Here is a 19715-nt window from a genome sequence, read left to right as displayed (position 1 = left end):
AAAACACCCCCCTGGAAGACAAACCCCCAACCCAGCAGTGTATCCGCTGTGTGAAGCAAAAGCAAGGAGTGATCAAAAAACCTCATGAACTGGCAACGCCAAGTATGAAAAACAGAATAATCAAACTAAGGAGCAAACGAGAAATGTTCCAGGGTGGGTGCAGCCACACTTGGGTCAGACCAAAGAACCGACCGGAAGGCAGCAGGAAAGGCTAGAGAGACGGCAGGTGCAAAGCAAAGGTTGTGGGACGTGGAGAGACGGAAGGAGATGTGGGTGCGTGGGAGACCCAGCAGGAGAATTTGGGGAAAACCCTCAGCGGCACGGGCTCAGGACCTGGGCTTCCTCCACCCAGGCCATTCCCCAACCTGATCTGTCCAAGGGAGAAGTGAGGCGTGGTCGCCAGCATAGCTGGTCTGGGTACCCAGCGGCCACGAGTTTCCGTTCTTCTCCCATACATGTGCAGCACCCGCAAAATATGCAGGAGCCGTGTCTACGTGTGCCCGTCCTATAGTCCCCGGCCAGGGCCAGATGCTGGCAGCTGTCGGGAAATGGTTGCAGAATGAGCGAGGGAATGAATGAGCCATGCCCATAGCCGGGGAAATCTGCCATTTATACCTGGATTTCCTAAATACATGATGAATAACCGTCTGATTTAAGTTCCAGCCTGTGTTTAAAAGTTGGGATTTGCCTGGGGCGCCTGGGTGGCTCAGTCGGTTAAACATCCAACTTGGGCTCAGCTCATGATTTGTGAGTTCAAGCTCCTCGTCGGGCGCTGTGCTGACAGCTCAGAGCCTGGAGGCTGCTTCCGATTCTGTGTCTCCCTCTCTCTCTCTGCCCCTCCCCCCGCTCCTGCTCTCTCTCACGCGCGCTCTCTCTCTCTCTCTCTCTCTCTCTCTCAAAAATAAACATTAAAAAAAGTGTTTTTTAAAAAGTTGGGATTTGCCTTGGGAAAAGTTCGCTATTTCATCTTGAACCCAGTGAACTTTGCACGTCATCGGCAGGTGGTCAGGATGGCACCTGTCAGTACTGTCAGGCAGTTATGTTGAAGACCCTCAACACTGACATTGGCTTCTTTACCCTCTGTAGTCAGCAGACTCTCTTTTCTATGGCCCTGCCATTTTTCCTTGAGGTCTCGGCGGTTTCCAGTTGAGACGATGCGCTGAGATGTTTCGTAATTTAAGCCACCCCGGCCCGCCCCCTCGTACCCAGCACTTGGCTGCAGGGGCCCCGAGACACTGTCTTCTTCACAGAGCCACTCTAAAAATAGCTTTGTGTCTCTAAGCCATTTTATGAGTTGCTTCGGACTTTTTTTTTTCTTTTTTTTTCAGACCGATCTGAAAGCAGGATACTATTTCAAACAGGTTTATAAAGAGCGTTGAACCCGATCACAAGGCATCGGTTACCCCATTCAGGCGGCTGGGCGCTGATACGGTTGCCTCAAATCAGTGTTCCTTCCACTGCAGTCTGGAAAAGCCTCCGGGCCAGAGGGAGCCCAGATGCGGCAAACAGCAAAAACCAGGGCCTGAGTACAGTTTGGCTAACTCCTCGTGTTAGGGGTGGGCGGTTAGGGCCAGACGGGCAGGCTTCAGGGACAGAAGAACCCTCTCGGAGCTGGGCCCGTTACGGGTGCCCTGAGCTGCCCCAGGGAGTAGCCAGGCCTGAGGCCAAGCCCTGTGAAGCTCCAGGGATGAGAGTGAAGGAGACCCCGCTCCCTCACCTCTAACCCGTAAACTCAAAGCCCTGCCACTCCCTGAGATGGAGCAGCTAGGAGGGGTTGGGAAGTGCTGGGGGTGGGGGCAGAAGCAGGTGAGGGTCCCAGGAGCGGAGGGCAAGCCAGGGAGACAGCACAGGCTCACTGCGGGCCCACGAGTGGCGTTTGCCGTCGGAACTCGGGGCCCTGGGCTGACAGGTGGGCCGGGGCAGGTGGTGGGCACAGCCTCATGGCAGGACCTGGTGTAGAGCACGGAGCAGGAGGCTGGGGCCGGTAGGCGACAGAGGGTTCTGGCCCACACGGAGTGTGGAGTCAGGGGTCCCCCGCCGGAGCGGGCCCTGAACCCCAACGAGGAGCCCCGTAACATGCTCCACCTGCCGCGGGCGTGCTAAGCCTTCCTCGATGGCCGCCAGGCTCAGCCTTGGCCTCCTGACAGGGGCCCCGGGGACCTGTCTTGCAGAAGTCGGGGCCGTGATGGCCCAGGTACCCTGCTCTCGCCTACGTCACACTTTTGGAACCAGCCCCTTTTTAGCACTCAGCATCCCCTCTGTCTCATGATCTTGGAACCATGTATTTGCCTTGGAATCGCTCAAGGGAATGCATTCAAAACAGAGAGAAAAGGACAAAAAAGGAAAAGACCCTAGCAACTCCCTGTGTGTGAGCCACCAGGTGACAACAGTGAACTCGGGTGGTTTGTGGAGCAGACTGCAGACTCCCAACCTCCATTTCCATCCTCCTGCGTCCCTCTCCTCTGCCTTCTTGTGGTGCTCCCCGTCCTGGCAAACTTCTACACATCCTTCAAACCCCAGTTCACACCTCACCTCCTTTGAAGCCTTCCCAGATTCCCTCCCCTAAGGGGAATTTCTGTCTCCCTCCCGTTTTCTGGAGGCACTCTGTTCAGAGCTCTGTGCAGTCTCCTGGAAGGACACAGCCTAACCTATCTTTTCCTGGCTCTGTCTCCCTGACGAGATTGGGAGCCCCACCCCCACCCACGGACAGGGCGGCCTTCCCCACAACTCAAGCACACCTCCTCCCGACGGGCAGGTCCACACAACCCCTCGCTTCCCCAGCGCCAGGGACCCTGGCCTGTGTGACGGCGGGTCATCGTGCCCAGCTGGGAGCCGTGGTCACCCTGAGCCCGCCCGTTGCCAACTAACAGCGGTCTCTCTCTCTCTCTCACCTTTCCAGGGCCGACGAAATTGAAATGATCATGACGGACCTTGAAAGAGCAAACCAGGTAGGATGCTTCACGGCCTCGGACTTAAAGTCACCACAGCATAGGCATTTCTGTCATCTTGCAAGACATTTCTCTCTGAGTTAGCAGGCCAGTTATTCTTATATTTTTTTACATAACAACTGTCCATGTCGACGCTTCTTCTGATGCCCTGAGAAGTGCTTTCCTGGGCAAAGTGTTTGGTGTGGTCCCAGCGCCCCAGACTCCATGCTGAGAATCCACTTCAGGGTGGCCGCTGCTGGTCCTTTTTCTTAACCAATCCCTCAAACATCCGTCTCGGCTCCCGTGGCGGCCGTCATGCCCCAGACTTTGTCGCGGTGACTCGCACCGTAAAGAGGTCTCTACCTCTGCCTTTGGATGCACAGCCCCCTCCCGCCTGGTATTTAAGTCGTCACAGATGCTTTGGGGAAAGTACCCGCCACCGTGTCCGGAGCGGAACATCACACAGTACAGCGGGGGGGCCCTAAACCCTCAGCTGCCTGGAAAGACTTGGGCCACCCTGCAGAACCCCTGACTTCCCCCCGGGGACTCCACAGAGCAGTAAAACATTCCACATTCACAAATGATGCTGCTGCTTTGGAGAGAAGGGCTCTCCTGTTTATTTCCTTTATGAGCGAGGAGACGCGCCCAGAGCTGGGGTGGATCTCAGCCCCAGGAGGCCACAGGCTGCGGCCTCTCCCCACTCAGTTCACAGCGGGGTAGCCACCCCGAGAGCCCAGGAGAGCTTAGCGGTTTGCTTAGCGGTTTGCCTCGGGTGGCCTGGGCAGGCGCAGCCCCCCATAGGATGAAAACCCTCCCCGAATCTGCGGTCCCCGCATTCCACCTCGCGAGAGTTCCGCAGGCCAGCGGCCTCCTGGCGGCTGGCACTGCTGGCCCGCAGCTTGGCACGTGCTCTGGAAAGCGTGTCCTTGTCCATCCTGTCCGGTAAAAACACCCCGGAGTCTGACTGGAATACGGAAGTCCATTCATGCATGGGAGCGATCCGGGGGTTTGTGGATGCCCTTTATTCCGGAAGGAAACTGTGCGGGTTCGGCGTTGCGCACTCAGACTCACCGCTGAGGATCCTGGGCCTGAGCCATAGAAGGCACGCAATAGAGAGGCACGGAATGAGTCACCTGAGCTAGAATCTTCGTGCGTTAGTCCTCCTGATCCTAGTAGTAACTTCTTCTGTGCCTGGCTCTGTTCTGAGCACTTCGCACGAACGGAGTCGCTGAACCCTCAGGGCAGCCCGCCAGGGTCAGTGCTGTTACGACTCCCATCTTACAGACGAGGAAACTGAGGTCATGGCTGCTCAGGCACAGAGCCAGGGGTTGAGCCCGTGCTCCTCACCGCCACACCCAGAGCCAGGGACGCGGGACCGGTGTTCACTTGGCCTTTCCTGCAGACCGTCCCAGCTCCCAACGCACCCGCCCCCACAACTCCTTGCTGTGAGGCACTGTTTCTGCTTCACCTCACGAAGGCGCTTGAGCATTTGTTTACCTTTATTTGCTGAACGAATTTGCTTTGGCCCCTTTGCTTTTACACAGCACGGCTCAACTTTGCAGCGACCTTAACTCGGGAGTAGTTGCTGGAGAGAGTTGACCTTCTCCGCGAGACAGCTGCCATTTGCACATCTCAGATTTGTTCCCGGGCCCATCTTGGGCGTGCCCGTCGTTTTGATGGCACTTTGGGGTAGGCTCCAGTTTGTTAAACAGAGAGCCTCGTCCTGGGGGTATCGAGCCTGGCTGTCTCGTACCGTCTCCGAGGCAGCCCCTAGGAACTGAAGAAGTTTGGCGGGGTCGGTGCACTTGAAAGTACTGAGGGCCACCTGGAGGGATCTCAGTCCTGGGAGACACGAGGCAGGACTGTGGAGAAACGGGGCAACTCCGGAGTGACACTTGGTTCAGGTCCGGGAGTCTGGTATTTGCTGGCCATGTAGCCTCGGGCAAGTCTCTTAACTGCTTATATCTCTTTTAAAAAAGAAAAGGAAAAAAGCGAGATGAGCTCTGCAAACGGGCTAAGGGAGAGAGGAGTCAAAGTCACAGAGACAGAAAATGGAATCCTGGCTGCCAGGGGCCAGATGAGGGGGGATGGGGGCCTGTTTCATGGGTACAGAGTCTCGGCTCTGCGAGATGAAAAGCTTGTGGAGATTGGTCACACAACAACGTGAAAGTTCTTAACACTGCTGAAGCATACGCTTAAAAATTGGTTAAGACGGTGTATTTTATTTGTATTTTACCATCATTAAAATGTTTAATGTTTAAACCTTTTTTTATAACGTGAGAAAGAAGCGGAGGGAACGAGAACTGGTGGTTCTCTGCACGAGTGTTTTGAAGGTTAGAGGTTAAAACGCCCAAGTAAGAAGTAGGTCCATAGACAAACGTTAGCTTCCACAGTTGCCAAAGTAGCACTGATTTGACGGGAGAATTACAAAGTCCTGCGCTACGGAAATGCCAGCATGGTGGGCACGGGAGAAGTATAGGGGAGTCCCGAGCGACACCTAAGGGTGAGCTGTAGCCTGATGATGTGGCTGCCAAGAGGCTGCATTAATAGAGATAGAGTTTCTAGAATGAAGGAGGTAGAGTCTCTGCATCGGTCTCCAGCAGTCCGGCAATGCCCAGGGAATTCCCATATATCCTGGAAAGCACACTGTGAGGAAAAGTGTGCCTGGAACGCACGGCCACGGCCAAGCTTAGAGGCTTGGAGGCCAAGCTCGGAGGTTCCCTCGGAGGGAACCTACTCCAACGTAGAGAAGCCCTCTCTCAGTCCTGGCTCTCCAGAGGTGCCCGGAGCTGCCTGACACCGGAGCTGTGAAGGCAGATGCGGGCCAGCCCTCACCGAGGGTGTGAGGTGCGGGAGCAGACACAGAGGAACAGAAGGAGGGATCGCGCTCGACGACTTGACGGGTTGACAAGGAGAAAAATTCCCCAGGTGGCCACGAGGAAGACGGTGTTACAGGTGGCACCGAAGGGCGCGGCGAGCTCTGCGGGTTCCAGGCCATTCCATAAGGCTAGGACGAAGGAGTGCTGGGTGGGAGAGTGGGCCCCCAGGAGGGGGTCTAGATCCAGGTTCGGGGGAGGGGCTCTGTCGGAGAACGGCGGAGAATCACCGGGAGCGAGGCATCGGACTTACGTTCTAGAAGGATCACCCTGGCGAAACATCAGAGAACGGATGAGAGCAGAGAGAACGGAAGCCAGGAGAGCCGTAAGCAGCTGTCGTGATACATCCGGGCCGCGATGACTCGGGCCTGAGCTGAGGTGGTCCCAGCGGAGAGGAGGCGGCGGGGCCGGAGGAGGGGCCGCCGGAGCCACGCGCCCGTGCAGGCTCAGCCAGACATCTGGTTCGACCGCCTTTCCCATCAAGGGAGATCCGCAGGAGGAGCAATTTCCTAGTTCATTGGCATATAACATTATTTTTGCACCAGGTTTATAGTCAAAATGTTCTACCGAGACCTGACGCTGTTTTATCGCTGAAGCGCTCGTGTTTCTATCGTGGAAAAGCCGAAGAGCTGTCGGCGGCCGGCGGCCCCGGGTCCCGCTTACACCTGTTTGTTAAACTCCAAGGCGCTTGCATTAGTGCTCCGCCTTAATAGGGGGCAGTGAGGGTCCAGAACTTTCGAGACCTCGTGGTGAACAAGAAGCCACAACTCTGTGCTTCGCGACCGTGTCAAACCGTCTGGGGCCTCCGCCGTTCTGTCACTTGGCCAGCTGCGCCTTCACCTGGGAGCCCTTCCGAGTGGCTCTGGTGCGAGCGGCCGGCCGCACAGAGTCCCGGGGGGACGGCGAGGACGTCCTTTCGGTGAGTGGCCCTCTTCCCGCTAACCCGCCTGGTCCTGCTGGAGGAGACTGCCCCGCCGCGAGGGCCGCCCCTCGAAGTCTAGTTGGGAAGCCCGGTTCATCTTCACCGAGGCGAAGAGTCAAGGGTGGAGAAGATTGCAGAGAGCCACAAGAAAGGCATGGCGCTTTCTTCCACCAGGGTTTCTGTGTTCCAGCGGGGAACACCTGGGCTGGAGTCCCAGACCCCCCTCCCCCCCCCCCCCACCGCCGTTTCCCAGCTGTGCGGCCTTGAACGAACCCCCAGGCTCCCAGTGTGTTTCCCCATCTATAGAATGAGGGTAGTAAGTCACACACCTGAGAGAACACTGCTGGAAAAACGCATTCGCTGAGGACATTTTAAAGACCTTTCTGGCTTTTTACTCAGTCCTACCGACTTTCTACCCGAGGATTCATGAATCGGGCGGCACCCCATCTAGCAGGCAGAAAGGAGCTCTGAGAGGCTGTGCCAAATGGGAGGCTTTTCTAGGCAGAAAAGGGAAGGACAAGGAAAGAGTGGATTGCTTCAGGCAAGGTCACCTTCCTGCAGGGGCCGGGAGGGGCCTGTCCTGTGGGCAGATGACCTCACTAGCGCTGACCAGGAAATTCCCGATTGACAGGTTAAAGGTCACATTCCCAGGAGAGGCTGACACTGCAGCTAGGTTAAGATCTTGGTTTGCTTGGTTTGCTGACTTGGGGCTTGGCACAAGGGACTCCATTTGGGGCCTGTTGTCTCTTTTTTAACAGTTCCTCCCTTTTTTTTTTTTTTTTTTTTTTTTTTTGTCTTTAATGTTTGCTTGTTTTGAAAGAGTGCGGGGGGAGGGGCAGAGAGAGAGAATCCCAAGCAGACTGCACTGTCAGCAGTGAGACGGATGCAGGGCTCAAACCCACGAACCGTGAGATCATGACCTGAGCGGAAATGGGGAGTCAGATATTTAACCAACTGAGCCATCCAGGTGCTCCAGCAAAATTCCCCCCTTTCGATCAGACCCTCATCCTGAGAGACGCGATCGAAATTTAAGGTGTCAGTGCCATTTTGAGCCACCACTCTGTCGTTCTCGCAGCTTTGATCTGTGCGACATTCCCAGGTCATGGTGTTTTTGCAGAATTCCTATGGTGGTCACAGGGTCACGACCTCAGGCTCACGGTTTCTCAGTGGGTCATTCTCTTTGTTCCTTTCCTGACATTCATTCCAGTCTTTGCGAGATCATTTGCTTGGCGGTTAGTGGTTTTGAACATGCGTTTAAAACTTTTGAGGGAAGACAGCGCACCAGGGAAGTTACTGTGATTATTAGAAGCAGGAGAATTCCCAGGGTCTGGAATGCACTTTGGAGCTGTGGTCCCCAAGACCCAAACTACTCAAAATCAAGGAAGTCAAAGAGAGATCCTGTTGAAAGAGTTGCTTGTCTAAGCCTGGCGGCTTGCTCCACTGTGGTTTTATGTAAATGAGTTTCTGCTTTCCCTGAAGTGTTCATCCAGGTGCATAAGTGATGTTGACCCCAGCACAGACCCCTCGTTCTGCCAGAACATGATCAAGGCCTATTGTCTTACCAGAACAACCTTGGCCAGAGAGCCTAAGGATCTTTGCTGAGCAGTTGTTGCTTAAGCAGCAGAGTGCCCGGTACTTTCATGAGTAAGGAGAGGTTCCTGGTCACAGCATCATTTGAATTTCCTGCTAACCAGGGTAGTAGGCCCCAGCCGAAGGAAGCAGATCCTGACTCACAGAGACCTCCCAACGGGTCCTTCCCAACTCTAAATTCAGGGGCTGACCAATGAGGCGTCTCGGTCTGTAGACAGTTAGGGGCACGTTCGATAACCCTAAAAGGCTCTGGCCAGTTATGGGCCAGCCAGCCAGGCCTTCGCGGGCCCAGGGAGAATGGTAACCACCCCCAGACAGAGATCAGTCCTGTCGGGGCACAAAGCATTCCCACTAAGGTGACGCCGTTAATGGCCAGGTAGGAGTTTTTTTTTATAACAAACCCAGCAGCCTGAAAGGCAAAGGTTTACCCCCCGCCCCCAACCCAGAAATGGCCTAGGAGATAGGGATGATGGTGCTGCCTCCCCAGACGAATGCCAGATCCAGGAATGAAAAGGAAGAAGAAAGAGTTTCACATTCGGTTAAAGTCTGAGGTCTCCATCCAGCATCTTGGGCAGAAGCAGCCTACACAGATGTCCACTGCTTCTCTCCCCAGTCATTTGACGCAGAGGATCTCCAGTGATCCTACAAGACCAGCTGCCAGGGGGCGCCTTCTTCAGCTGTGAGATGCGTACGGAAGCTTCAGGTCCCTAGACCCTGGCTGCCATCCAGACAGGAGGACCTGGCCTAGTCGCTTCCAGGTCTCCCTCAGGGGCGGTCTTTGTTCCTAATGATTCCAAATCAGAAGGGTAGGAGAAAATTAGAAACGTTAGTTTCAAGGGTCAGGGTCAGGTACTTGAGGAAACTAGAAGTATTCAGGATCCAGTCCAGTTTTCGGGTCTATCACAAAACCTCAGAGACAATTAACAGGATTAGAATCTGATACCTACAAAGGTGCAAGCATCATTTTTCTCTCCGCGATTACCCCTATTCTTTTTGCACTACAGATAATCCCAGCAAAAGTAATTTTACATTCAGTTCGGCCTGATTAAGTGCAGCGAGAATAGTGGCCGACCACGTAAGCTTCTCCATGGTTTCAAAGCTAGAACCATGTAAGCAAAGTACCAGGTTGACTTTTTTTTTTTTTTTTTTAAGGGGCTTTATTTATTGGGCCCATACAGTCGGCCTCAGTTCCTTGAAGCTGTCTGGTCATATCTGAGTCTAGGCCTGTCTCTCTCAAATACGGCAAGTGAGTCAAAGCCTTGGTAATACAGCCAATATTTCCAGTTGTGTCCTGTTACAAGGATAACACGTTCTCATTGAACTTATGCAAATAACTAATTATATTGCCATGAAAAGAAAACTTTAAAGTTTCTGAGTTCCAGAGGGATCAGCTCAGGAGAAAAAGTAAATGTTTCATCTTTGTTTACAAAGGTATACTTTACCAAATTGTGTGTGAGAAAAGTTTCCTTCTATCTGGAAAAATGAAACATCAGTGTTTCAAACAGGAAGTCATAAAAATTACAGTCATCCTCCTCAGCTGGTCCATTTCCTTGTTATTAATCCTCATTCTGCTTGAATTCGGTTTTTCTTTTTTTTCCTCATTAGTTCTGAAAATTCTTACCCAGTTCAGTTTTATGACCTTGAACTTATCTGAAATCTGGACTTGTCAAAAGTTCTTTGCATGAAGCCCCGTGAAGACGAAACACTTTTGTAGGAAAACGTTTGCAAAAGCATCTGAGTAAGACAGTAACTTTCTGTAAATGACAGAGACTTAAAAGTGTCCATTGTTAAAGATCAGCTGAGAGTTCACGTGATAAGGAATTGTAGTTATTTCCATGATGTATGACATTTTAAGATAATAACTGGAATCATGACATAATACCAGAACAAACAGATTTCTAGGAATGTCATGCAATTTCTGCAACTCTTACATACCTATACAAATAAAGAAGGTTTAGTATTATATTTTGACAACACTTCCTTTGTGATTTAACATACCAAATAAGCCAAGGTAGTTTAACATCTCCCTTTTTGTAAGGTGAGAGAACAAATCTGTTGAGACGTCCAAGGGCCTCTCTGAAAAATCTCAAAGTTAGTTGAAAGTTAAAAAGAGTTCATTTAGGGGCCCCAGGGTGGTTCAGTCGGTTAAGCATCTGACTTTGGCTCAGGTCACGATCTTGTGGCTTGTGAGTTTGCGTCCTGCATCGGGCTCTGGGCTGACAGCCCAGAGCCTGGAGCCTGCTTTGGATTCTGTGTTTCCCTCTCTCTCTGCTCCAACCCCCTTGCACTCAGTTTCTCTCTCAAAAATAAATAAACATTAAAAAACATTTTTTTAAAGGGTTCATTTAGCATTTGATTCTTAGAAGTTTATTTAAAAAATCAAAAGATTTTAAAACACTTGGTCAAGTAGGATCATAGGTCACGGTGACACAATATTTACTCATCTATTTAACCACAGTGACGACTGAAGACCTTGAAGGCAAATACAGGAAGTTAAATAGTTGTTTAAAAATAAAAATAAATAAATATGTACATGCATAAATACATAAATAAACACATAAATAAATAAGTAAAACCTTAGCTCTTTTAATAGAGAAGACTCAGCTTTCTTAAGGAATCAAAGACCTAATAATAAAGACCCAGGAAATTATTTTTGACAAGACACAAAATCTTTGTTTTCGGGGCAGATAACTTAAAAGGTAAGGAAGAGCCTTTTACAATATCTTATCAAGAGCAACCAGGCGCCTGGGTGGCTCAGTGGGTAAAGCGTCCAACTGCAACTCAGGTCATGATCTCACAGTTCGTGTTCAAGCCCCGTGTCGGGCTCTGGACTGACAGCTCAGAGCCTGGAGCCTGCTTTCGATTCTGTGTCTCCCTCTCTCTCTCTCTGCCCCTCCCCTGCTCATGCTGTCTCTCAAAAGTAAATAAAAACGTTAAAAACAATAAGAATTAAAAAAAGAGCAACCAATAGTTCAAGAAAATTTTGTCCTTTTTTTATTTTTTTAATATTTTTAAGTTTATCTTTTTTGAGAGAGAGAATCCCGAGCAAGCTCCACGCTGTCAGCACAGAGCCCAACATGAGGCTCAATCTCACAAATCATGAGATCATGACCTGAGCCGAAATCAAGAGTCAGACACTTAAGCGACTTAACCGCCACCCATGCACCCCAAACATTGTCCTTTTAAAAGAGAGAAAACCAAATTGTAATTTTGCACCGTATTGCTTTTGATGTTAAAAGCCATTTAACTTTATTAAATGTATTCTAATCGTAGCTGGCTTGACCAGACATGACCGTCTCTTTCCAAAGACTTATTTTCCACAAATCTACAACTCTCTCTTTTACATTCAGATTTTGCCATACGTTTTCCCTCTTTCCCATTGTGAAATAAACAGCTTCACTTTAAGCCAAAATTTCTTTCTTTTCCCTCAACACAAAAGCCTTTCCTTTCCTCATACCTTCTTTGAGTAAAAACACACCTCTTACTTTCTTTACCTATGGAGATGTTTCCGTTATTATTTCCAGTAGCTTAATTACATATATTAGAATTTTTAACCCTTAGAAACTTTTCATTTCTAGTGGCAATGAAGAAGTAAGTTATTGGGAACTTTTACATCAGCATTCTGTGGCTCAGCAGATTTGTAAACGCAACGTATAATTTCTAGAAGCATACTTTCTCATAAATTTTTCAGTGTAGCACAAAACGTGTTTTACCGGTAGACCCAAATACCTTTGGTTCCTCCGTAAAAGGAAGCCAAGAGTGGATAAACCTGTGTTCCGTGATTAACCAGCCTCTTGCAACGAACCTCTCGGTGAAGCCACTTTGGAATTTGGAAGCATTTCGGAGGCTTCTGCTCACCAATTCAGTTGGTATCCTATTCTGTTTGTTTGATTTGGGGGCCCTGACTTTCAAGTGCACTTCTTAAATGATCTCATCTAACTAGATCGTTCCTCATAATGGCCCTTGTAATTCTAGGTTGTTTTTAATAAGATTCTGCCATTTTTGCAGGTATTTAAAGTTTCTGAGACTATAGTTCCTAGACTTAAAATAAGTGGGTGGGCCAGGAGGTAGTATGCTTATCCTCAGAATTGTTATTACGGTTTTAGCTAAGCCTTTAGGTCTTTTGGAGCAAAACTAATATCTACAAGGGATAGGCCGCTGGGTTGGGAGTTGTGTGATGTTTAACAGTGTTAGCTCGCCGCACTGAAGTTTTCTTGAGGTTGACGGGTTCCCTAGTGTCGCTGTCTGTAACCCATTTCTAACTCATCCTAATATAGGAGTCTTAGAGTTAGGTAGGTCTACAGAGAGACTCCAGTCACCAGCACAGGGCCACCTTGGGGCACATGGCAAGAAGTATCTCCTGTCTGGTGTATAGAGGACCTTTCTGACTTCCCTTCTGCAGAACCACTGAAGCAGGGTCACCTCTGGGGTTCTGGCTGTTCTCCAGAGTCGCGTGTGGGTATTGCCTAGAAGGATGACTTTGGTTGGTGTGCACTTTCCAAAGCAATGGAGTCCATCCCATAGGAAGGCTCACTTGTTGGCCTTGCCAGCCTCCCCCTCTCTTTTATCCCCTCCCTCCAGAGTACAGGGCCTTGTGGGGAGCAGGCCGAGAGGTCATCCCCCAGGAGAGCTTGCCTCCTCCTTGAAATTGTCCAAATGTGGGGTTATTTGCCCTTGAGCATGGTGGCCGGAAAAATGGCCCCAAAAGATGCCGCTTCCCAAACCCCGCAACTTGTGAATATATTAGTGTACCTGGCAAAGGGGGGGGTTAAGGCTGTTAACAGCTGACCTTGAGGTGGGGAGATGACCCAGGTGTGTGTGAGTGCACCCGGTATAATCACAGGGTCCCCAGAGGCAGAAGAGTCCACGTCAGGGTGATAGGCTGGTTTTGAAGATGGAGGAAGGGGCCACTTTCAAGGAGTCTGGGTGGCCTCCAGAAGCAAGGAGTGGTAGGAAAACAGATTCTCCCCCAGAGCCTCGGCAACCCAGTCCTGCCCACACCTTGATCTTAGCCCAGTGAGCCCCAGTGCAGACTCCGAACAAAGATAATAAATTTGTGTTGCTAAAATCAACTGAATTTGTAGTAATTCGTTCCAGCAGCCTTAGCAACGTAATTCAAGGAGGGCTGCCTGCTAACAGACCCCTGTTCCGGTCCAGGGCCCACCTCTGGGACGCCGTGGGTCTACCTGGAGGCTCAGTCCATTGCCGGCTCGTGTGGCTGCTCGGTCACTGGAGAGACTTGCTCATCTCTGGTGGCCCCGAGCCTGGGTTTTCATGGCGACACATACAGAGGGGGACAAGACACAAAGACCGGGACCAAGATGGAAGAACACTGGATCCGACACCCAACACCACCACCACTGTTGAAAACCAGGGACCCCCAAAGGCTACACCTGAAATGGGTAAACTGGGAAACGGATTGGATTCCGACTTGTCTCAACCATGGTACTGGGAGGAGAAGACACGCCTCCCTAGAGAACGCCCAACCAGAGCCGCCTTTACGTGGGCCTGGAGCCTGCGTCCCACACCAGGTTGTGTCTGGCCTCGCCAGCCCTTCCCATGAGGCTTCACTGGCCCCACCAGCCGCAGCCACCCGGGGGCTCTGCCCTTGCCCGCTCTCTCTGTCCCACCCCGCCATGCCTCTCCTCCACATTTTATGAATCAAATTTTTCAGACTTGAAGACCTGGAAATAGCTGTCAGCATCGTATATTCACATTCTAATGTGTCCGACTTCAGGGGCGGAGCTTAGGGAAAAGCTTTCTTATACTGCCCCTCCTGGGGCCCTTCAGGAGCCCTTGAGGAGCTGGGGCGGGGGGACTCCCCTTAGGCCTTCCTTTAGGATGAGGAGATACCCCGGACACACGGTTCGGGCTGCCCTTCCCAAGACGCAGAGCTGTGACTTGGGCCAGCCAGTGTCACACGCGTGGGTATTGTCACTTCTTTCTGGTATCGTGACTGACAGAATTCTTGAAACAAAGTGCTTCCAGCTACCTCCCGCCTTCCAAGCGACTGCTGAAGACCGCCTACAGTGTCTGGTCATCTTTCCTGTTTGATTAGACCCCTGTCCCCACAAGGTGGGCACTGTTAGGCCCTTGGCTCATGTTACCTCTTGGGTCCTCCGTTGGCCTGTGAGAGCCGGTGAGGCGGCTGCTTCTGTGTTTGTATCCAGGTTACCGGCAGATGCGGGCCGTGTCCCCATTCATTCATGTGACCTCCTCCCTCGCAGTCACCTGTGCTCTCGGTGTTTACTCTCCCCTCCCAGGGAAGTACCGAAAGTAAGCAACAGCCAGCAAAGGAAGCGTCTCAGGGGAGCAGCTCAGGCTTGGCGAGGCGCCGTTCTCATCACGGGGTGGCCCCTCGATCACCCCCAGGTGATCTGCCAGCCAGAACCGCGGCCTCGTCCCCGCAGCTTTGCCTGAGCCGGGCGGGTTGGAGCGAGGGAGCCCGTCACCGGACACAAGGAGTCAGGGGTCTCGTGGCAGCCACGGCTCCGTGTCTGGGGTTCCGGGTCAGAAAACACCACCGCCTTCCGCCTGCCATGGCTGATGCCAGTTCTTAGAAACCCTTCATCCGGTTGGGTCGCCGTCCTCGGGAAGACGGAGGCCCTGCAAACAGGTGATCGCGCGGCACTGACCCAGCCCAGCGCCCCTTCTTTTCTGTCTCAGCGCCGGCGATGGGCCTGAATTTCCAACTGCAGGAACTAATTCCTCCCGACTGTTCCCACTCCGTCCTTCAGCTGCTCTTAGGCCTGCTTTTTCTTTTTTTTTTTTTTTTTTTTTAGTCTTCTTTGTGCCTGTTTAGCTGCACAAGCCACCTCAACTGTTTTGTGTTGTGTTGTGTTGTTTTTGATGTCCTCGGGGCGTAAATCCTAAACAAATCCTAAAAACTCCAAATCGTCAAAACGCTGCCCTAAAGTAACCAAGTCAAGCCAAGTGAGCAAAGGCCGTGACCAGCATGGACAGGCCACAGAGTGACTCTGCACACGAACTTGGAAACAGAAGGAGGTGCAGAAGCTCTGGAGAAATTCCACAAGCCGAGGAGAAAATCCTCAACAGCCAGATCCCTTGTTCCATGAGCCGCCCAGCTTGGGGGGCGGGGGGCGGGGGGCAGCTAAATGCCCGTATGAGAGCCTTGCCGTGAACCCGTCGCCCGGGCCTGCCTGAGCTCTGCTGGTTCCAGAACACTCCCAGGCGGGGCAGGGTGGTGGTGCGGCCTCACTGGCTGCTCCCGGAACAGCTTCTCCACTCGGCTGAGGAATAGTTTTCCTAGTCAGAGATACTAGAAACATGTCAAAGAACACCTCCTTCCTGGCAGAGTTGTGGAGATTTTATGCCCCAGGGTTCTGCCTACCAGAAAAGGAAGGGAAAACTTTTCAGTAGTAACGACACGATTATCGGAAAAACTCGGAGGGGCGCATCTGGAACTCTTCCTCACTGAAGAGGAGACTCTCTGCAGAAAGTGAACCAGAAATCACCCCGCTATCGTCGCCACGCCAGTCACGTTGTCGCCTTTCCCGACAGGCTGCTCCGGATTCTGTTTGGAGCAGAGCGTGGGCGGCGTCTGTGTGAGCTCAGCAGGGCCTGGCCAGGCGCCATGTGAATTAGATGGGGTGAGGCTCCGGGCGCCCCTGGAGAAGCAAGGCAGGCGGCCATCAGCACCAATTTCTGTTGCCGTTAGAAATACCCGAATTTGCGCGCAGAGATAGATTTCGCAGAACGATCGTGCGTCAGAGAACCGCTCCAGGCCGCCGGACCCGTCCGCCCCTCCCTCCGCCCGCCCCACTGATCCGGCTCACTCCCCGATTCCCTTCAGTTCTTTCAGCAATTAGTTGACACGTGCTGTCACGCCGCAAAATCGGAAAACACACAGAATAGCCCTGCTCGGCCGGGCTTTCCTCGTTCATCTCTTCTGTCGGCGCGACGTGAGGCCGGTGGAAAGAAGCGGCGCGCGATCTCCCAGCCCGCACGCCCAGGACTGCCTGCCGTTGTCCCCCCCGTCTCAGAGTTCCGTCTGCCTCGTGATTGTAGAATCGGGACGAGCACGTTCGCGAGACGCTTGCGGATGAGCTGTGTGTACAGTATACTTCGGCGGACGCTAATCCCCGCGAGGTCCCTGAGAAGGTGACTGTGTCCCCAGTTCTGGCGGGGACGGTGGAGGCGTCGTGGGCAGAGGTAACTTGCCCCGGTTGCGCCGCTCTCCCCGGCGCCTTCGCGGGCGGCGGGCACTGGCGTGTCCCAGTCTCGTCCGGTGGGAAATCCTGCTTTGCCGTCCGGTAGCATTGGTCGCCTCGTCTGGGAATGACCTGCAAAGAGCACAGGGGTCCACCCTTTCCTCCTCGGCCCCCTTCCTGCGGTTGGCTCCTCACCCCGAGTGGGCCCGGCCGCCCTCCCACCTGCGGCCCCGGGTTGCCCCGGCTGCCTGGGGGTGCCGGCCTCGGCCGGCTTGGTCAGGTGAAGGGTTAAATGTGTTGAAATAAGCCTGGCCCTCACAAAAGAAGTGACATTTACACCCTGGACGTTTATGGAAATACTTGCCGAAGGAAAACAACCACAACATTGTGCGTGTTTTTAGGAAGAGAACGGCCAAAGTGTCTTTAATTCACTGTTTACCCGTGAGAATTACTCCCAGGAGTGATCCTGCAATAAAATCTTCTTGGTCTGTGAGAATAGAGAGAAATTGAATCAAAAGACTCTATTTCCACTTGTATTTATTCAGTCTGGGAAATTCAGTGGGCCGGAGCATTAATATCAGCAGGGGATTCCTTGCTCCTAGCGTTAAATTACTGTCATAATCGCTCAATTATTTCTTCCTTGTACTGTTTAAAATAAAAATCCATCACATTCTATGTTTTTTTTCTAGCATTTATTAGGTTGAGTGTTTAGGAAAATCAATTATAGTCAGTCAGGCATGAATTGATGAATGTTCTTGTAATAATTGTCAGTTGTTAAACTGAATGTACTTTCTCTTCTCACTCTTTTCATTTCCTTCAGAGGGCAGAGGTGGCTCAGAGAGAGGCGGAGACCTTGAGGGAACAGCTCTCGTCGGCCAACCACTCTCTCCAGCTGGCCTCGCAGATCCAGAAGGCGCCGGACGTGGTGGGTAGCCCGGCCCCGTGGGGACTCTGTGCGCCTCGCGTCTGCACAGACTGCTTGCCTTTGCTCACGAATGTTGCATCTGGGGGAAAATAGTTGAACCGGTGCTGTGTTGGTCGGGAATGCTTCGGACAGCCTGGGGACGGGACTCGTGAGGGTCAGAGGAAGGACTATGCCGATGGCGCATCAGTGCTACCTGGTCGCCAGCCCAGCGTGGAGGCCGAGGCGGGAGATCCCCCTCACTCCCAGAGGGAGTGCCTTCCTGGCTAGGCCTGTGGGGAGACGGCTGGCAGGGGGGTGGGGGTGTGAAACAAGAGCCTTGCCAGAATCACATTGGAAAATCGGAGGTTTGGTCTCCACCTCGATGTGTCCTTCCAGAGTGAGAAAACAGTTGGCGATGAGCAGGGCGGGCCAAAGAAGTAATAACACAGTTAACGCGCTCTGAGTCTGCGTAATGGCAGAATCTCTCTGGAAGTGCCAGCATTCCGAAGGAGCGAGGCACTCGTCTCGGTCCCTTCTTTGCTTCTGGATTTTTCTAAGATTAGTAAAAATTGTTCTTAGCCGGAACTTTTCCCAGCTCGAGCAAGGCAGCTTGGACCTATCAGATTACAGGCTCTCGCCTTCTGGCTCTGAGCAGTGACTTAGGGCAGCACGGAATTAAGACCCGGATATTGGAGCCACGCCCCTGGGGTCAGACGCGCCTTCTAGCTGTGTGTCTTGGGGCAAGGAACTTGCTTTCCCTGAGCCTGCGTTTCATCACTGGTTTTGTAAGGGTTCCAGGACATTCTTACGAGCAAATAGTTTAGAACAAGGCCTGACCTGTAATCTGTGTCATTCGGCGTCAGCGGTCCCTCTTACTTCGCCTGGCCTCACCGTCTCTGATCCGGGAGCCCTGGGTTCAAAGTGCTGACTCATAACCTGTTTACTCACAGACCTCAGGTAGTCAAACTTGTGCAGCGTCCGTGTCCTCGTGTGCAGAGTAGGAGTGAGTGGCCCTGAGGCCCTTCAGCTCCTGTCACCTGTGGTGGGTGAATTATGCTTATAAGTGTCCTTTTCTTTAACAAAGAGTTACAGGGTGCGTGCCGTGTGCCAGGACCCGCAGTGGACGGTGGGAGAGCAGGGGGGTGGTGGGGGAGGCGCCAGGCCCTTCCAGAGAGGGCACAGTCTAACCAGGAGCCTTGCTGCTGTGATAACTCACACGTCGGTCGGACAGCCATTCTTCCACTTCACCTGTGAGGCGGATGTTTCATTTCTTTACCTAGATGAGGAAGCGGAAGTTCTGGACTGTGAACCCCTTGCCCCAGAACGCTGGGCCCCGCAGGGGCTAAGCCAGGACTCGACTGGGTCTTTGTAAAATTATTCCCTAGGAGCAAACCTAAAGCAGAGTTTTAGTGCTAGGACCCCTTTATATGAATGGATTTTCGGGCACCCAGTTGGCTCAGTCGGTTAAGCATCCGACTTCGGCTCAGGTCATGATCTCTCAGTTGGTGCTCAAGCCCCACATCCGGCTCTGTGCTGACAGCTCAGAGCCTGGAGCCTGCTTCGGATTCTGTGTCTCCCTCTCTCTGTGCCCCTCCCCTGCTCACACTCCATATCCCTCTCTCTCTGTCTCTCTGTCTCTCAAAAAAAAAATAAGCGTTAAAAAAATTAAAAAAAAAAAAGAATGGGTTTTCATATTCTTTCCTTAAGTTAACGTTTAATTTTTGAAATTAATTAATTAGGGGCACCTGATGACTCAGTCGATTAAATGTCCGACTTTGGCTCAAGACGTGATCTCACGGTTCATGAGTTCAAGCCCCGCATTGGACTCTCAGCTAGCAGCGAGCCCACCTTGCATACTCTGTCCTGCTCTCTGTGGCCCTCCCCCACTTGTGCGCCCTCTCCCTCTCTCAGAAATAAACATTTAAAAAAAATCATTTAAAATAATATTAATTAATTAATTAATATTAAATAAAACATGAGTTAAGTGTTTCCGAAAACAGAAAAATTCTTCACTCAAGGGGCCATCCCAACTTCCCGGACCCTGATACTCATTTTACCTGAAGTGTCCCATGGGCTCCGTCTCCGTCCCCTGATCCAAGTGTACCTCCCTGGACCCAGCGCCACGCTGAGGCAAGGGGAAGCCCTCGAGGAAGGGGCCGGTCTGGCGTCTCTCAGCCTCTGCGGTCACCTTGGGTTCTCTCGAGAAAGCTGTCCATCCTCCATGTCTGCACGGGGCTCCTGAGCTAAAGGTTTTTGATTGAAGGGCTTTCTGGCACCATCCCGGACCGTGGCAACCAAAACATTTCAGGAGGAAATGAATGTTTT

The 19715-nt window shown here is 52.1% G+C and overlaps 1 protein-coding gene across 3 annotated transcripts in view; it reads left to right on the top strand.

The window, feature by feature from the left end:
- Nucleotides 1-19715, top strand: part of CUX1 (cut like homeobox 1) — a 365928-nt gene that overhangs the window by 254595 nt on the left and 91618 nt on the right. For all 3 annotated transcript variants that reach the window (XM_049638797.1, XM_049638796.1, XM_049638798.1), the window contains exons 9-10: nucleotides 2900-2948; nucleotides 17307-17411. In XM_049638797.1, coding sequence (XP_049494754.1) covers nucleotides 2900-2948; nucleotides 17307-17411 — 154 coding nt within the window. The remainder of the gene's footprint in view (nucleotides 1-2899; nucleotides 2949-17306; nucleotides 17412-19715) is intronic.

Source organism: Panthera uncia, chromosome E3, assembly GCF_023721935.1.
Source record: "Panthera uncia isolate 11264 chromosome E3, Puncia_PCG_1.0, whole genome shotgun sequence".
NCBI lineage: Eukaryota > Metazoa > Chordata > Mammalia > Carnivora > Felidae > Panthera > Panthera uncia.
Note: the sequence above shows the minus strand (reverse complement) of the source record. Positions and strands in the feature narration are given on the sequence as shown.